Below are 14,050 nucleotides of genomic sequence, written 5' to 3'. Positions count from 1 at the left end.
AAAGAACATACTTCTCTTTCTTGCAGCTGAAGAGAGGGGGCAGTAATACCATTTAGCTCTTCTTACAAAACAATCAAGACTCCAACCAAGTGTCTTTAAACAAGTTCGTATGTTAACTAAAACCTATTCATGGCTTTTCCTTTCTTGCACGACTCCTCCCGTTATTTAAAAAGCAAGCTGACTTCTATTTATTAGTGATAATGCACCTAAAATCTTCACCAACTGTCTAAATCTCATCTCAAAATATTCAGATATAAACAGTCTATAAATTTAATCTTGAAGAAATTTCTCTAGAGCCTCTGTCCTCCTCAAACTCAATATATCATTCCCTTAATCTTCCTTTCACTTCTTCCCTGTATTCGTGTCTTTTTTGGTTTATATCCAGTTTTCATGGAGCACACCCTCCAAAAACTTACTGAGAAAGAGGATTGGAAGTGGATTTTTGATATCTTATGTGGCTAAAAACCCAGAATTCTAAGTTGGAATTAATTTTCTGTCATGAATCAACTGCTCCAATGCTTCTAGCTTTCATGACTATTCTTGAGAAGTTTGAAGCCACCCTGAATCCATATCGATGAGACTTTATTCTACTCTCTCTCCCTGTGGAAGCTGAGATCTTTCCTTTACCCCAGGGGTTTTGAAATTCAACGTGCTGTGCCTTGGTGTGGGTCTGTTTTCATCTTCTATGCTGGGATCTTGATGGTTTCCTTCAAGCTGGAAACATACCCTTCTATTTTTGGATATTTTCTTAAATTACCTTGTTATATTCATATTTTAAACTTTAAAAGTCAAAGTATAACATACATACACAAACATGCTGATCTTACATGTTATAGTTCAATAAACATTTCTAAGTTAATACTGTTTATTAATATTTAAAAGGCACTAACATGCTGATTAGAAACTGTAGTCAGGTTGGCACTGGAAACTTTAATATTAACTCTGATTCTTCCTTCTTACTGAATCTCCTTATATAAAATCAGATATTCAGGTTTGTCAATTCTACCTTTAGAGCTCTCATCTCATTCTTAATATGCCATGGTCTACCTTACAGCTATTCCCCTGCATACCAATTCTGCCTTCAAGTCTGGTTCAAATGCTACTACTTCCAGGAAATCTTCCCTTGTCTTCCAGGTTAAGCAAACCCTCTTCTCTAAAAGACTTCTGCATTTTGTTAATATTTCTCTTATACACTTAATGTATTTGAAATTTGTTGTATATATTGCATGTGTTTTATTTCCTGTACTAGAGTATAAGAGTTTTTGAACCTTTGAAGGAATCTATCTCTGACCTTCCTTATTACATAGGTTTTGTTATGCCATCAGTATATATGCTAGATAAATATTAATAAATGAAGTAAGGACTATTAAGGGAAACAAAAAAAAGTAGGAGACATGGCCTCTTCTGGGGAAAAAGCTATAGCAATAACTAATCCATAGTATAGCACCTATGATAACATGTAAAAGGTAAAATGACCCTCAACTTAGGTCAAGAATACAGGCTTTTTCATTTAACTTTGCCACTGCCGTGACAATCAGTTTCCATCTCTGGTAGCTAAAACACATTGATTGTTGCCTTTTAATGAATTCCCAATAAATTCCCACCATTTGGTAGAATATACAATCTTAAATTGACAGCTTCTGACAAAGCCTATTTAAATTAACTGATCTTTGAGAAATATTTAAGGGATCATACTTATCTTCATTCCTCTATAAAGTTTTAAGCTCTATTTTTACAATAAGACTACAGCTACATTAATTTACATCTTCACAGAAATGACTTTATTCAATTGTATTTTTACATCAGTTTTTATAAAGAGTAAATCAGATTGAGTGTTTTTGTATCTTCTCTAAGATCACTGTTTCAAACAAAATAAATATTTTCAAAATATTTACCATTACCATTATGTATTAGGTCGAACTGTATTAAATTGCCAATATTCAAATTACCCTTTTTAAAAGGGTAATTTCATATGGTTCACTTAATAGCTCAATATTTTCATAGAGTTATCCAATTTAAGTCATTTTATAATTTGGCAACATAAAAAATTCTGTCTCATTTGTCAAAGTAATATGCTTCCTCAACTCCCAAAAATGATAATGACACTGTGCAGAATGATTCCTTTTTGCTTTTGCTGCCAGGAAGTGCAATGCTGAACGTACTGCTCAACTGTGACAATTTTCTGAGCCTAGGTGATGTTATAATTATTTGTATGTTTCTTTTTGTTTGACCTTTTTTCACTTTTATTGCTCTAAATGTATGTTTTTTTAAAGGCAAAAATTGTAGCAAACATCTATCTATCTATCTATCTATCTATCTATCTATCTATCTATCTATCTATCTATCTATCTATCTATCTAATCTGACTGGTTACCTAGTGTACTGTTGTGTTGAGAAGAATTCTGCCTGAACTTGGCAAGGAAAAGTACCAAGATTAACTGGTGATATTCCATATAGGTACTCAAAGGGGATGAGGCAGCATACCATCTATTTCCAGCCCTATGCCGTGTACTAAAGTGCTAAAGTTTGTAGTGATGAGAGATTTGAGAATTAATTATGAAAGCCAGTCTGTAAGAGGTGAAATATGAACTGAAATTAGAAATGAGAGGCATTAATTGATAGAAAGGATAAAGGCATTCCTGCCAGAAGCAATTAAATATAAAATAGACAAATGCAACAGAACAAACTTTATATATATGTAAATATTTGAATGTACATTAGGTTGGTTTAAGAATAGAATCTAGGATTAAAAGAATATTCACACAGTCTCAAAATTATCACTCCACAGATAGGTTATTAATTACAAAAAGAAAAAAGATTGTTTACATGACAATAATCAAGTATGACCTATACTCAAACCTAAACTCACCAATAATGGGCTAAACTGCTATGTGTCTCTTTAAGGGATGCAATGATAAGAACACAGATCAATATAATATTCATGCTGAAAATGTTTAACCTAAATCTGATCATGAGAAACAATTAGAAAAAAAATCTAAAATGGGGAACATTCCTCAAAGCAACTAGCCTGAATACTTTAAAAATGTCAATTTCATAAAAGATAAAAGAAAAACAGGAAAACTGCACTGAAGGAGACTAAAGAGACATGACAACCAAAAGTAACAAATGATCCCATACTGGATCCTGAATTGGCATTAAACAAAAAAAAAGTACATTACTGGAACAATTGGAGAAATTTGAAAATGGGACTACATATTAGACAATAATATTATGTGAATATTAAGGTTCATGAGTGTGAGAACTAAATGGTGATTATGTAAGCTAATGACCTTTTCTTGAAAGTTACTGCTGAAATATCATTATGCTGGTCACTATCAACTTGTTCAGCAAAATGAAAAGCTAAAAAAAAAAAAAAAAAGTAAAACTATGTGTATATGTGAGTGTATGCAGAAAGAAAGAGAAGGAAATGTGGCAAAACTAGGTGAAAAGACACAAATAATCATTATCCTATCTTACAGTTTTTCTAAAGTTAAAAAAGAAAAAACTAAAACAGGAGATACTACATAATCTGGGCCAAATTCCATAGTTTACAGACATGTAAACCAAAAGCAAAGAAATTTTATTTTGACATGTTCATTCAGCTAGATGTAGCTAGTGTACAACTAAAGTTCCTGTCGCTTTATTTTCTAGTCCAGTGCTCTTTCAACTTATACAGTCTCAAGCCTAATTACACAGGATAAGTCAGAATAAGAAACATCTAGATGTAGGAAACTGAGTACCAGGCAGATGTTCTAAACCATCCCAGAAGTAATAAGGGGCTGGATTAGGGTCAACTGTAGAAATGGAAAGGAGGAAGCAAAATAAAAAAAAACGTAACAGAAAGAAGCATAAAGAACTGGTGATATATTAAAAGGAGGAAGCAGAAATGATTCTATAATGTATAAGCTAAAAAGACAGGAAAACAACAGTACTAGGGGTAATAAAAGAAAAATTAGAATAAGATAGCATTTAGGATAGACATTTAGAAACTTAGTTCGATACAGGTACATTTTAATTGTAATATATGAGAACGTAAACTACAAGTATACTAGAATGTAAAATCCAGAAGGCAGGAATTTTTGTCCTGCTTGCCTATTGAAACATCCTCAAGTGTCTTGAACAGTGCCTGGTAATACACATTTGTTGAAAAAATAAAATGTTTACAAGGCTTTCATGTACAGATATGCAAGAAATACAAATAAGAAATTTAAGAGAGAGTACAAAGAGATATTTATTTGGTCAGTCTTCAGGGAAGTGGACATATTTACAGCCTCCATCTTTTCCAGGTCTGCTTACAGAGAGCTCTACCTGGGGTTTTGAGTATAAGACCAAAATAAAGTTGTCTACTCTTTTCCATTGTTCCTTTTATGTGTATCTTTACAGTAAACCTCATCGGGAGGATAAGTGGCTATGATCATTTAGTACCATCAAAACTGCATGATTATTCCTAACAGATTTCATTAGCTACAGTAGGGAGCTCAGGTATGATCCCAGGACCAGCATTATCAGTAACACGTGGAAGCTTGTTAGACATGCAAATTTTTAGGCTAAACTCCAGATCTATTGAAACTTTGTGGGTGTGGACCTAGTTACCTGTGTATTAAGAAGACTTCCAGGTGATTTTAATGCACATTAAAGAACAAGGAACAAAAAATTTTAACAGGTACTAAGTACTTTTTGGATAAAATACCTACCTTACAGTCTAAGTCATTCTTCTTCAGATGTAGCTAAAAAGTTTACACACCCAATTACATAAAAAGATATTTTCAATAAAATTTAGTGTAACCTGTCACATAGTCATAATTCATCATCTAGTGATCACACAGCAAAACCAGTCTAGTATAAAAATTTTTTTAAAGCGATATACTTACTTTAATGTTTCAGCAAGAAAAAAGCTCTGCTGTACATCATCATGTGTAGGAGTAGAGGAATATACATCTTTAACTCCAGAAAATCCACCACTAACTCGGCAATACTTTTCAATGGCCTATGAAAGAGATCAGACAAAATAAGCAATTCTGCAGAATTTCAAGTTTTGAAGGACAACAAAACTCTGAAGGATAATAGTCAAAAGTTCATAAAGATTTGCATGAAAATTTGATGGCTTAAAAATAATATATTATCAAAAGGAAATATTCTCATACTGGAAAAATTAACTCATACAAGAAATAGGATATTTCCTATAGAACTTCTCTCTCTCCAAAACCCTTTAATCTTTTTAAGACATCTTATATTTTCCTAACTTAGAAATCAAATTTAGGCTATTTTTTTGAAATGAGGGGTCTGTCTGGCAAAATAAAGGTCCATTAGTTCTGACAAATCAAGATGAAGGTCAGTTTCGATTAACAATTTTTATTGCAATTTTACCACTTCCAAGGACAAACAATAATCCACAACATGCTAAAAAAGTATTACTTAGGAGCACTCTATAGTAATAGCAGTAAGAGATCATATTTACTAAATACATACTATGTGCCAGACATTGCATTATCATAATCCTATGAGTTAGCCATTACAGGTGGTACCAACTGGCAGAAAGACCCCACCTACCATAATAATAATTACAGTATAAAGAGTTAACAATTATAAGCTATTTACTTTGTGCTAAAAGCTGTTCTAAGAGCTTTAAATATAGTCACATTTGAATTTCACAACTCTATGAGGTTAACAGCCTCACTTTTCAGATGGGAAAACTGAGACACAGAGTACTTTGCCCCACATTATTAACTACTGTGCTTTACTGCTTGACTGAGAGTTAAAATTCTTCCTCTTTTTGCATCTTTGGGCATGTCTAAATAAAATATACTGAATCAAATGGAATCTATTCACAACCTTATTTTTTAATTCAAAGCAACCAAACAGTCTGCTTATGCAGGTACAGCACAGTCCAGAATTCAGCCATTCATGAAAAGTGGAAAGCACATGTGGTTCTGTTTTTCTATTCTACCTAACCCTGGGTGGTCATCCAATGAAGGCATGGGTACTTAACTAATCATCGCTGTCTGCCATGGCTTGTTGTTTCTAGTCTTGCTACTTTTCTTACTCTTCTGGGCTTCTCCTTCCTATGAAAAGCTAATTAACATTAAAAAGGTGTTTATTTAATCAATCTGTTCATTTTATAGCTCCATTTTGATTACAGCTAAGTTTAAGGGGTTTGGTGCTTTTCTCTAATACATTATAAAGAAATTTTGGATACAAGACTTTTTAAGTACTTTTCTTCACAATAATCATGTGTCTTCACCACCATATGAACTATCAAAATGGTTGAAGAATAATACGAAAGTAGTGGGGAGGCATGACTAATCTTTAAGACATTTAGAGTCATGAGGGCCAGTTTGGAAGTTTCAATATGTAAATAGAATAGCCAAGGCTACAGAAGACATGCTATACTGCTATTCTGCCTCACCCAGCCTTCCCTTTGCTTTCTTCACACCCAAGAGGAGAGGCCAATGGTGATGCATGAGCAAATACTATTTAAGATGTGACACTGCCTCTTTTGCCTCCACTCCTCCCTCTTCTCATCACTTCCACTGCACACTTCTGAAACTCGAATTTAGAATATAAGTACTCCAGTTCTTGTTCTTGACCAATTACACATTGAGTTTGTGTTTGTCCACACAGGCTATAAAAGCAAAATTCTACCTCCCATAATTCAAATTTAGACAGACATGGGCTAAAGTCTGACTCTGTCACACCTCTCCTTAACAGACAAAAGTAGGGTCATACTTGAAGAAAGCACACAGGAAAAAAGGACCTTAGGAAATGGATGAATTATCCTAAAGTACTCCTCAATGACAAAAAGTGCTTCTGCCACCACTTTCCACTCCTCACATGATTCAGACATATCCCCCTCACTCCTCTAAATAAGAAGCATTAAATAACAGGGGATGTTCAAATGAAACAGGTTCATTATAAGATTATTTTACCTATCTATTTCCCTTACATAAAATAGTGCTTAATTTACGGAAGCATTAGTAAGCCACTGCTAACAATAGAAGTGTGTGTGCATTCTATTCCCAAACCACTGTGGCAATAGTTTGGCTGTCTTCTCAACTGTGGCAGCACCCTCCTACACAGAGAATTTCACTAGTAGCTGTGCTCCCACTTCTGGACCCAAGGAGCCAAGGAAAAGCAGCATCAATAAATGCTGCATCTGTTCCTGTCCTGTGTAACCACTTGCTTCCATTAATATGCTCTTATTGTTAAAGTCCAGGAGGACTACCTAGGTCTGAATGACAGGTGAAAAATAAGTGTACTCCCCTTAGTTCAAGATCTCACATTATTCCTAGGTTATGGCTGTGGTCTCCCAAACCCACCAACTTGTGGATTACAATCAGATCCTTTTGCTTTGTTACTCCCCACTGAAAAAAGCCTTCAGGAGTTCCTTCCCCCTTAGAAAACATTTAGTAGTTCTGTAAGGAATTCTCAAAAGTCAAGCAGCTTTTGCAGGTAGAAGATGCTAAGGAAAAAAGAAAAACAAGATTTGAAGGGCTTTTTGAATAAGCAAAGAACTTTCTATTACCACTTCCCATATGACAGCACTTACACAGTAGCTGACAGAAGTAACTAAGATAGTGTATATTGCAGGGAGGGAGTTGTGCGCACACGTCTTATTTCCTGAACTAAGAACCTTTGATTTGGTGTGTAAGGCTGTCTACTATAATGTCTCCAATCTTCTCTCTGCTTTGCCACTGTGCAACGTTCTCTTTACACAAATTGGTATACATCTCGCCCTAAAACATATCTCATACATTCCTGTCTGGGCACTTTACCAGCACTACTGACCTCATTTGGGATTCCTTAATCATTCTATCTAGATTGTAAGCTTAAGTTAAACAATTTGAATATGAATAGTCACCATAATTAGTGCTATTTATCACAATTAGTAAATCTCAAAGAATAAAACAACCCCTTACCCTTGGGAATAAGCTATACTTTTATAAAAGACTAATAATTTTTTCCTCCCTAGGTACTGATAGCCATGGATTCCCTGAAAGACTAGCATTTTAAGAGTAAACCCTTGCTTCCTTTACCTACTAACCATTAAAAATTTCTCCTTTGAAATATATATATTTATATATTTTAAAAATATTTTAATATTTTAATATATATTTAATATGTATTGTAAGATTTATTTCTACTGCCAAGAAACTTAAATTGACTAAGAGTTTCTTCATCAGATAAACAAAAACTGCCCTACAGATACTAAAAATGAGGTAACATGGGTGAGGATACATGGCATCATAGGAGGGCATGATGTAACACTCTTTCAGATAAAATGGAATATTGGCTTATTTACCAGTGCTGCTTCCCAGCCCCATTGCCTGTATCTTGGATCATGAGTGAATCGCCATAGGTACCAATAGGTTTCAATTACTTCTGGACGGAGGATATAATACTTTTCAGCCTGCCGGACAGCCACAGCCTCCACTGCACCATCAAACTTGAATGATTCAGGACCTAGCTTTAATGCTGTAACATGACAAAAGAAATAACTGAGCAAAATAAACCATTTAAGTTTGTTTGCAAGGACTTCTTTCTTCCCTGAAAGAATAGAATATGAAGTAATTTTTGTTGTTTATTTTTACTGTTGCTGTTTGCACTCAGTGCAAAATGAGTCATTTTAAAAGATCCACATTTGGTTTTCTTAAAATAGACTTATAAATATTCCTATTATTCTCACATAAAATGTTTCTCAGAATAATGTGTATCAACATACTGCTAAATCCAATTCTACCAATAAGAGTCTAGTAATCTTTTGGAAACAAATGCAAACCTAGACATTTGCACATCATATAGTCCACTGTGGTCCGAAATAAAAGTACATAGATAATTATACTGTGTGGATTTTTTTTTAGGGCAAGGTAATTTTTAAAGACATTTTGCCATAATACACATGTATAAGAAAACATTTTAGAACTTAGATCATGAATTGATTTAGTTGTAGATAATTACAGTATAAATTTAGCTGGAATAACTACTAAGGAGAAATGAATGGATATTTTAAAATACGGCGGCCAAAAATTATAGCACAGCTATAAGAAAACACAGCAGAGGATTAATAACCTGCTGGAAAGTTAGCAAAACTAGGATTGTATTTTTTAATTAAAGGATCTAAATTGAGATTAAAGACAAGTAAAAACAACAGAAGACTTGAAAATACAGGACACAAATCAAATAATCATGTTTTGGTTTACCATAACAAAGAGGGTCACAGGTTCATCAACTTGCAATGTGAAAATGACAATCAGAAAAAGAATCAGCATCAGCAATGTCATTATGAAATATGAAAACCAGAAATATACGGAAATCCTTTCATAACTCCGATACACTATGAATTTCTGAAAGGCAGGGAATGTATCTTGTTCATACTTTAACCTATAAGCATCTAGCATAATACTTGGCATATAATGGCTGTTTCCTATTTCATGGAGCAAATATTTAATTATAATAACTATGATATACCATATTTTAGTATGTATGCTATATGAAATTCAATTATTTTAGGTCTATTATTTGATTTTCGGTCAAAATCTGTCAAATAACAATCCTTACTCTCGTGGATCCTAATATAAAATTGAATATCCATCCTGGTCCTCAATGTTTTACTAATTTTAGCTATATTTTAAGTGCATAATTGACATTTTATATCAACACAATAATTTAATTTAGCCTCTATGAATATCCATCCTGGTCCTCAATGTTTTACTAATGTTTTAGCTATATTTTAAGTGCATAATTGACATTCTATATCAACACGATAATTTAATTTAGCCTCTATTTCAAACTCAAATCACTGCCTTTATATGTATTACACACCAACACTTAAACTACCCTGAAATAACACTACTTCACTGTCCTCTTGACTTATATTCTTTCAAGAAAGGGAACCCTTGATTTAGTTAACGAGAAAACTGAAGAATCAATTTTGCCATAAGTTAATAATTCCTTAGTGTATAAAAATAACTTGACAGATTTATGAACTAGCATAAATTAGGTCAATCATATTTGTTTCATGGTATCTGATGATAAAGTAACCCTAAAACAGAAATTGTTATTTGATAAAATTAATGATTTGACTTCTGAAATCAAATAGAAATTTCTAGTTTTTTGGCTTTCAGGGAGCTCATTATCCATTACCTCTATAGAAACTCATGTTTTTAAAGCCAGAGAAAATCTTGGAAGGTCTAGTCCAGTGTTTTTCAGCCCCTTTTCATTACTGCACCCCTAAGAAGCGTTTTGCCTTTTTAAAAAAAGTCTAATTGCCTTCTCCCTCCATAAAATTTTAATACCAAATATATACTGTGTATCTACGTATGACTATATGTATATCTGTGCTTTATACACAAAGAGTAAAAATTTTTTCAGCCCCAACCAAACCAATTTTTGTCACCATTTAAGAATCATCTCCTTTTCTAGGTAAGGACACTGAAGTTCAGAAAATATTTGCCCAATGCAATGTCAGAGGATCTTTTTAGTTAAAGCCATAAACAATTCCAAAAACTATTGGTGAACTAATTGAAAAACTACTAGTTAGCCAGACACCAATAAAGATAAATACTATCATCTTTTGGTTATTCTTTTTATCACAAGAGGATAGGCAAGGCAATGTAACTGAAATCAGTCAATTTTATGTTCTTTTAAGTAACTGTTTTTATAGAAGCTGAAATGGTAAAAATGGATTCTTATATTAAAATAAATGTTTTTCCATTTATTCCCAAATACCCCACGATTCTTGTCTTTAAAACAATTACTTCAAAATCTTTAACAGAAATAGCAGCAGAATTCAGAATTTAAAAAATAATGCAGAGACACATTTCCAGAATTAAAATTCAAGTTTTTAAGAAAATGATTTGCCATGTTGGTGTAAACTATCTGGAAGTAACAAGCGCCTACATATTCTTCTTATTGCTAAATACATTTTTAGAGATTATTTTAGACTATATAATTAGCCTTATTAATATTCTTACCAGTTCTGTCATACGACTCATGACAAGTACGTGCAATTTCTGCCCCCAGTTCTAAATAATGACCAGCTTTATCTGTTCTGGAACCATCCGCTCCCAGTGCAAACATTCCCCCAGCAAAGCAGGCCAAATGCCCCATCTTTTTTTCCAAGTGCCCATTCTTCCATTCTCCAATAAAGACAAGACCTCCACGAGATTTCTTAATAAGATGTTTTTCTATAGCCTATAGGAAAGAAAAGATATTCAAAGTTTTAGATGCAAACTATTAAGTGTTCAAACTTACTATATCCTTCTGGCCATTATAAAACCTGGGTAATATGACAGTCTATAAAGTAGTAACTTTCCCAAACTAAGAGACTTAATTAACAGTAAGTGTTGGAGTGGAGGATCAAACTGCATATAATCTGGAACAAATACCTGAATCACTACCATAATAAGACAGAGTGGAAGAGGAGAGACTTGGCCTAAAGATTACCTTCTACATAGTATTATCTTTAGTCCCTTACTTCTCAGCCTCAGGCATTTGTTTTGGATGCATTGTCATGGATAAGAGAAGCCATATTATAAACATTGTCTATCTTCCTGGAATATCAATTTTACTCAAAAGATGTGGGAATGGTGAGAGAAACAGTCTATACTAAACTTGAGTATATCAGAGTATAACAATCACATTTCATTTTTAAAATGAGATTTTCAAGAGCTTTGCTCCTTTGGAATATGTTCTTAGACTTTGCTGAGATGAGCTATTTTCTACCTTTAGAGGTATTTCTATGGAAAAGTATAAGCAATGGCCATTAACTCAGTTTTCTTTAGTAGAAATTATTATGTATGATTAGTAGTTAACTTTTCTTTCTGACAAAAAGGAATATTTTTATTTTCAGTTGTTCGCTGACAAGTTTAATAACAATCAGGATTGGAAAATTTTATTCTATATTCTCTATAATAATAATGTGAGTTTTACAGAACTGGAGTGACTATGTCTTACTGATCACCTATATTCCAGAAGGCATATAATGTAGTGTGCACTCAATACATGTTTAATTATTAAGTAATAAGTTTTTGTCATTGTTTTAACCATAGTACTCTGAAGCACAAGTAAAGTTTTTTGAGTATGGGGTGGTATTTTTCATGTTTCTGAACCTCATGATACTAGCATGTTTTCCACATAAAAGGTATTCCAAAAATGCCTAAAAGATGGTATTCATATGTTTGTCATTTTGTCATTTCTGTTCATTATAACATAAATCTTACCGTATTACAATTAAAAGATATCCAAGTATATCCACATGGACTTACTAGAACTAAAGTAAAAGGCAGTTCACTAGGGTTTTTTTTTTTTAACCAATAATTTTAAAAGAAAGTAGAAACCAGGGATATGGATATCTGTAAGAATACGGTAAGGTAGGATGGGTATGGAATAATTTAAGTAAAATAGCTCAGAAAGACAAAGTTTAAAAATAACGTATTTCAAATTAGAATGAGTCTTAAGTGGTCATTCCTATCTCTTTCATACATTCCATATGTCATTTATTTTACAATACTCTAACAATTTTTGAAAATAATTAACACTGCAAAGACTGCATACTTGAGATCATGTCTCAAAGTGAAAGCTGACCAACTATTAAAAAACATTTATTAGGTACCTATTCTTGACTTAATAACTAATAAAACTAATAAAAACAGGGAAAAGAAAGCAAGTACAGAAATATTTACAGAATACACAACATATAGCACATGATTCATGAAAAATAGTGTGAATTTATAAGGTTAACTTTCAAAATAGTTATCATGCCTTTCAAAGCATGTACAATTAAAAAAGCATGACAAATATAATTTTTTTCCTGTGGAAAAAATTAAGCAAAAGTCAAAATAGTTTTAAAGAAAATTACAAGAAAACAGCAAAAATTAATTTATTATGGGATATGATACACCACATTTTCTCAAATATAATAATATTAAATATATTCATGCATTTATCAAATACTATTGAATACTTATTATGTTTCAAGTAACGTGCTAGATGCTGAGACAATGATAAGCAAATTAGTCTCTGCCCTCAAAGGAGGCCACAGTCTAGTGGGAATTACTAAGAGCTATTTTTAACAATATGGTTCTAAGAATATTAAATTCTTCCCAGATAATAACCTATCTGGATCATAAAACTTTCTAGGTTTAAATTTTAATAAAAGAGAATAAAGTTCTCCTACTAAAATTTATATTCTTTGTTGTACCTTTAGTTCAATTTATTATTTCACACAATATCTCAACAAACACCTGTTGAGTACCTATAATGGGCAAAACACCATGAGCCACATATTAAGTTCAACTCCTGCGCATTTTTTAAAAACAATTATAGCAAATTAGGTGCCTAAAGAGTAGGGATATAAAATGGATAAGATTCTTGGTTTAATGAAAAAGACAAACCAAACAAAAATTATAACTCTGACAACTAATTACTGACTACATCAGCACAGTGTTGTTATATACAAAATATACAACTTTTAAAAAGTAATTAAAATCGTCAAGTGGATATCAGTTTATAATAAAGCAGGAAGCTAATAACCTGCTAAACACACTTACTTAACACACTTTTAACTTACTTTTCTATTTCAGTTTTTTCTTAGAAATACTCCATATAAATTCTTCCTAGAATGAATCTTGTTCCAATTATAAACTGTCACAATATCATGGTATGAAGTCATTTAAATATGAAACAATATAAGACAGTGGTTAAAAGCACTGGCTCGGCAGCCAGACTGTTCAGTTCCAGGCCCCAACAATTACCAGCAACACAACCTTCAGCAAGTTACTTTAACTTCATTGTTCCTTAAGGTCCTCATGTGTAAAATGGTGATAATGATTAAATGATCTCATACATGTAAGAAGGGTTAGAACAGTGCCTGGCACATAGAAAATACTATATACATGTGTTGTCATTAGTTAAGTATTTACCCATAAGGCTCTCAATGTGTAAATTCAAAGGGGTCATTTGAAAGAAAAAACGTTTATGAAAATGTATACAAAGTCAGAAGTTTTCCAGTCTCTGCAAACATTAACTAAAAGTAAATAAAATCAATTTTCAT

The 14,050-nt window shown here is 32.7% G+C and overlaps 1 protein-coding gene across 2 annotated transcripts in view; it reads right to left on the bottom strand.

The window, feature by feature from the left end:
• Positions 1-14,050, bottom strand: part of MAN1A2 (mannosidase, alpha, class 1A, member 2) — a 179,153-nt gene that overhangs the window by 20,907 nt on the left and 144,196 nt on the right. For both annotated transcript variants that reach the window (XM_012000852.1, XM_012000851.1), the window contains exons 10-12: positions 10,971-11,190; positions 8,300-8,472; positions 4,872-4,987 (exon numbers count right to left, since the gene is read on the bottom strand). In XM_012000852.1, coding sequence (XP_011856242.1) covers positions 4,872-4,987; positions 8,300-8,472; positions 10,971-11,190 — 509 coding nt within the window. The remainder of the gene's footprint in view (positions 1-4,871; positions 4,988-8,299; positions 8,473-10,970; positions 11,191-14,050) is intronic.

This window comes from Mandrillus leucophaeus, unplaced genomic scaffold (genome assembly GCF_000951045.1).
Source record: "Mandrillus leucophaeus isolate KB7577 unplaced genomic scaffold, Mleu.le_1.0 Scaffold64, whole genome shotgun sequence".
Lineage (NCBI taxonomy): Eukaryota > Metazoa > Chordata > Mammalia > Primates > Cercopithecidae > Mandrillus > Mandrillus leucophaeus.
Note: the sequence above shows the minus strand (reverse complement) of the source record. Positions and strands in the feature narration are given on the sequence as shown.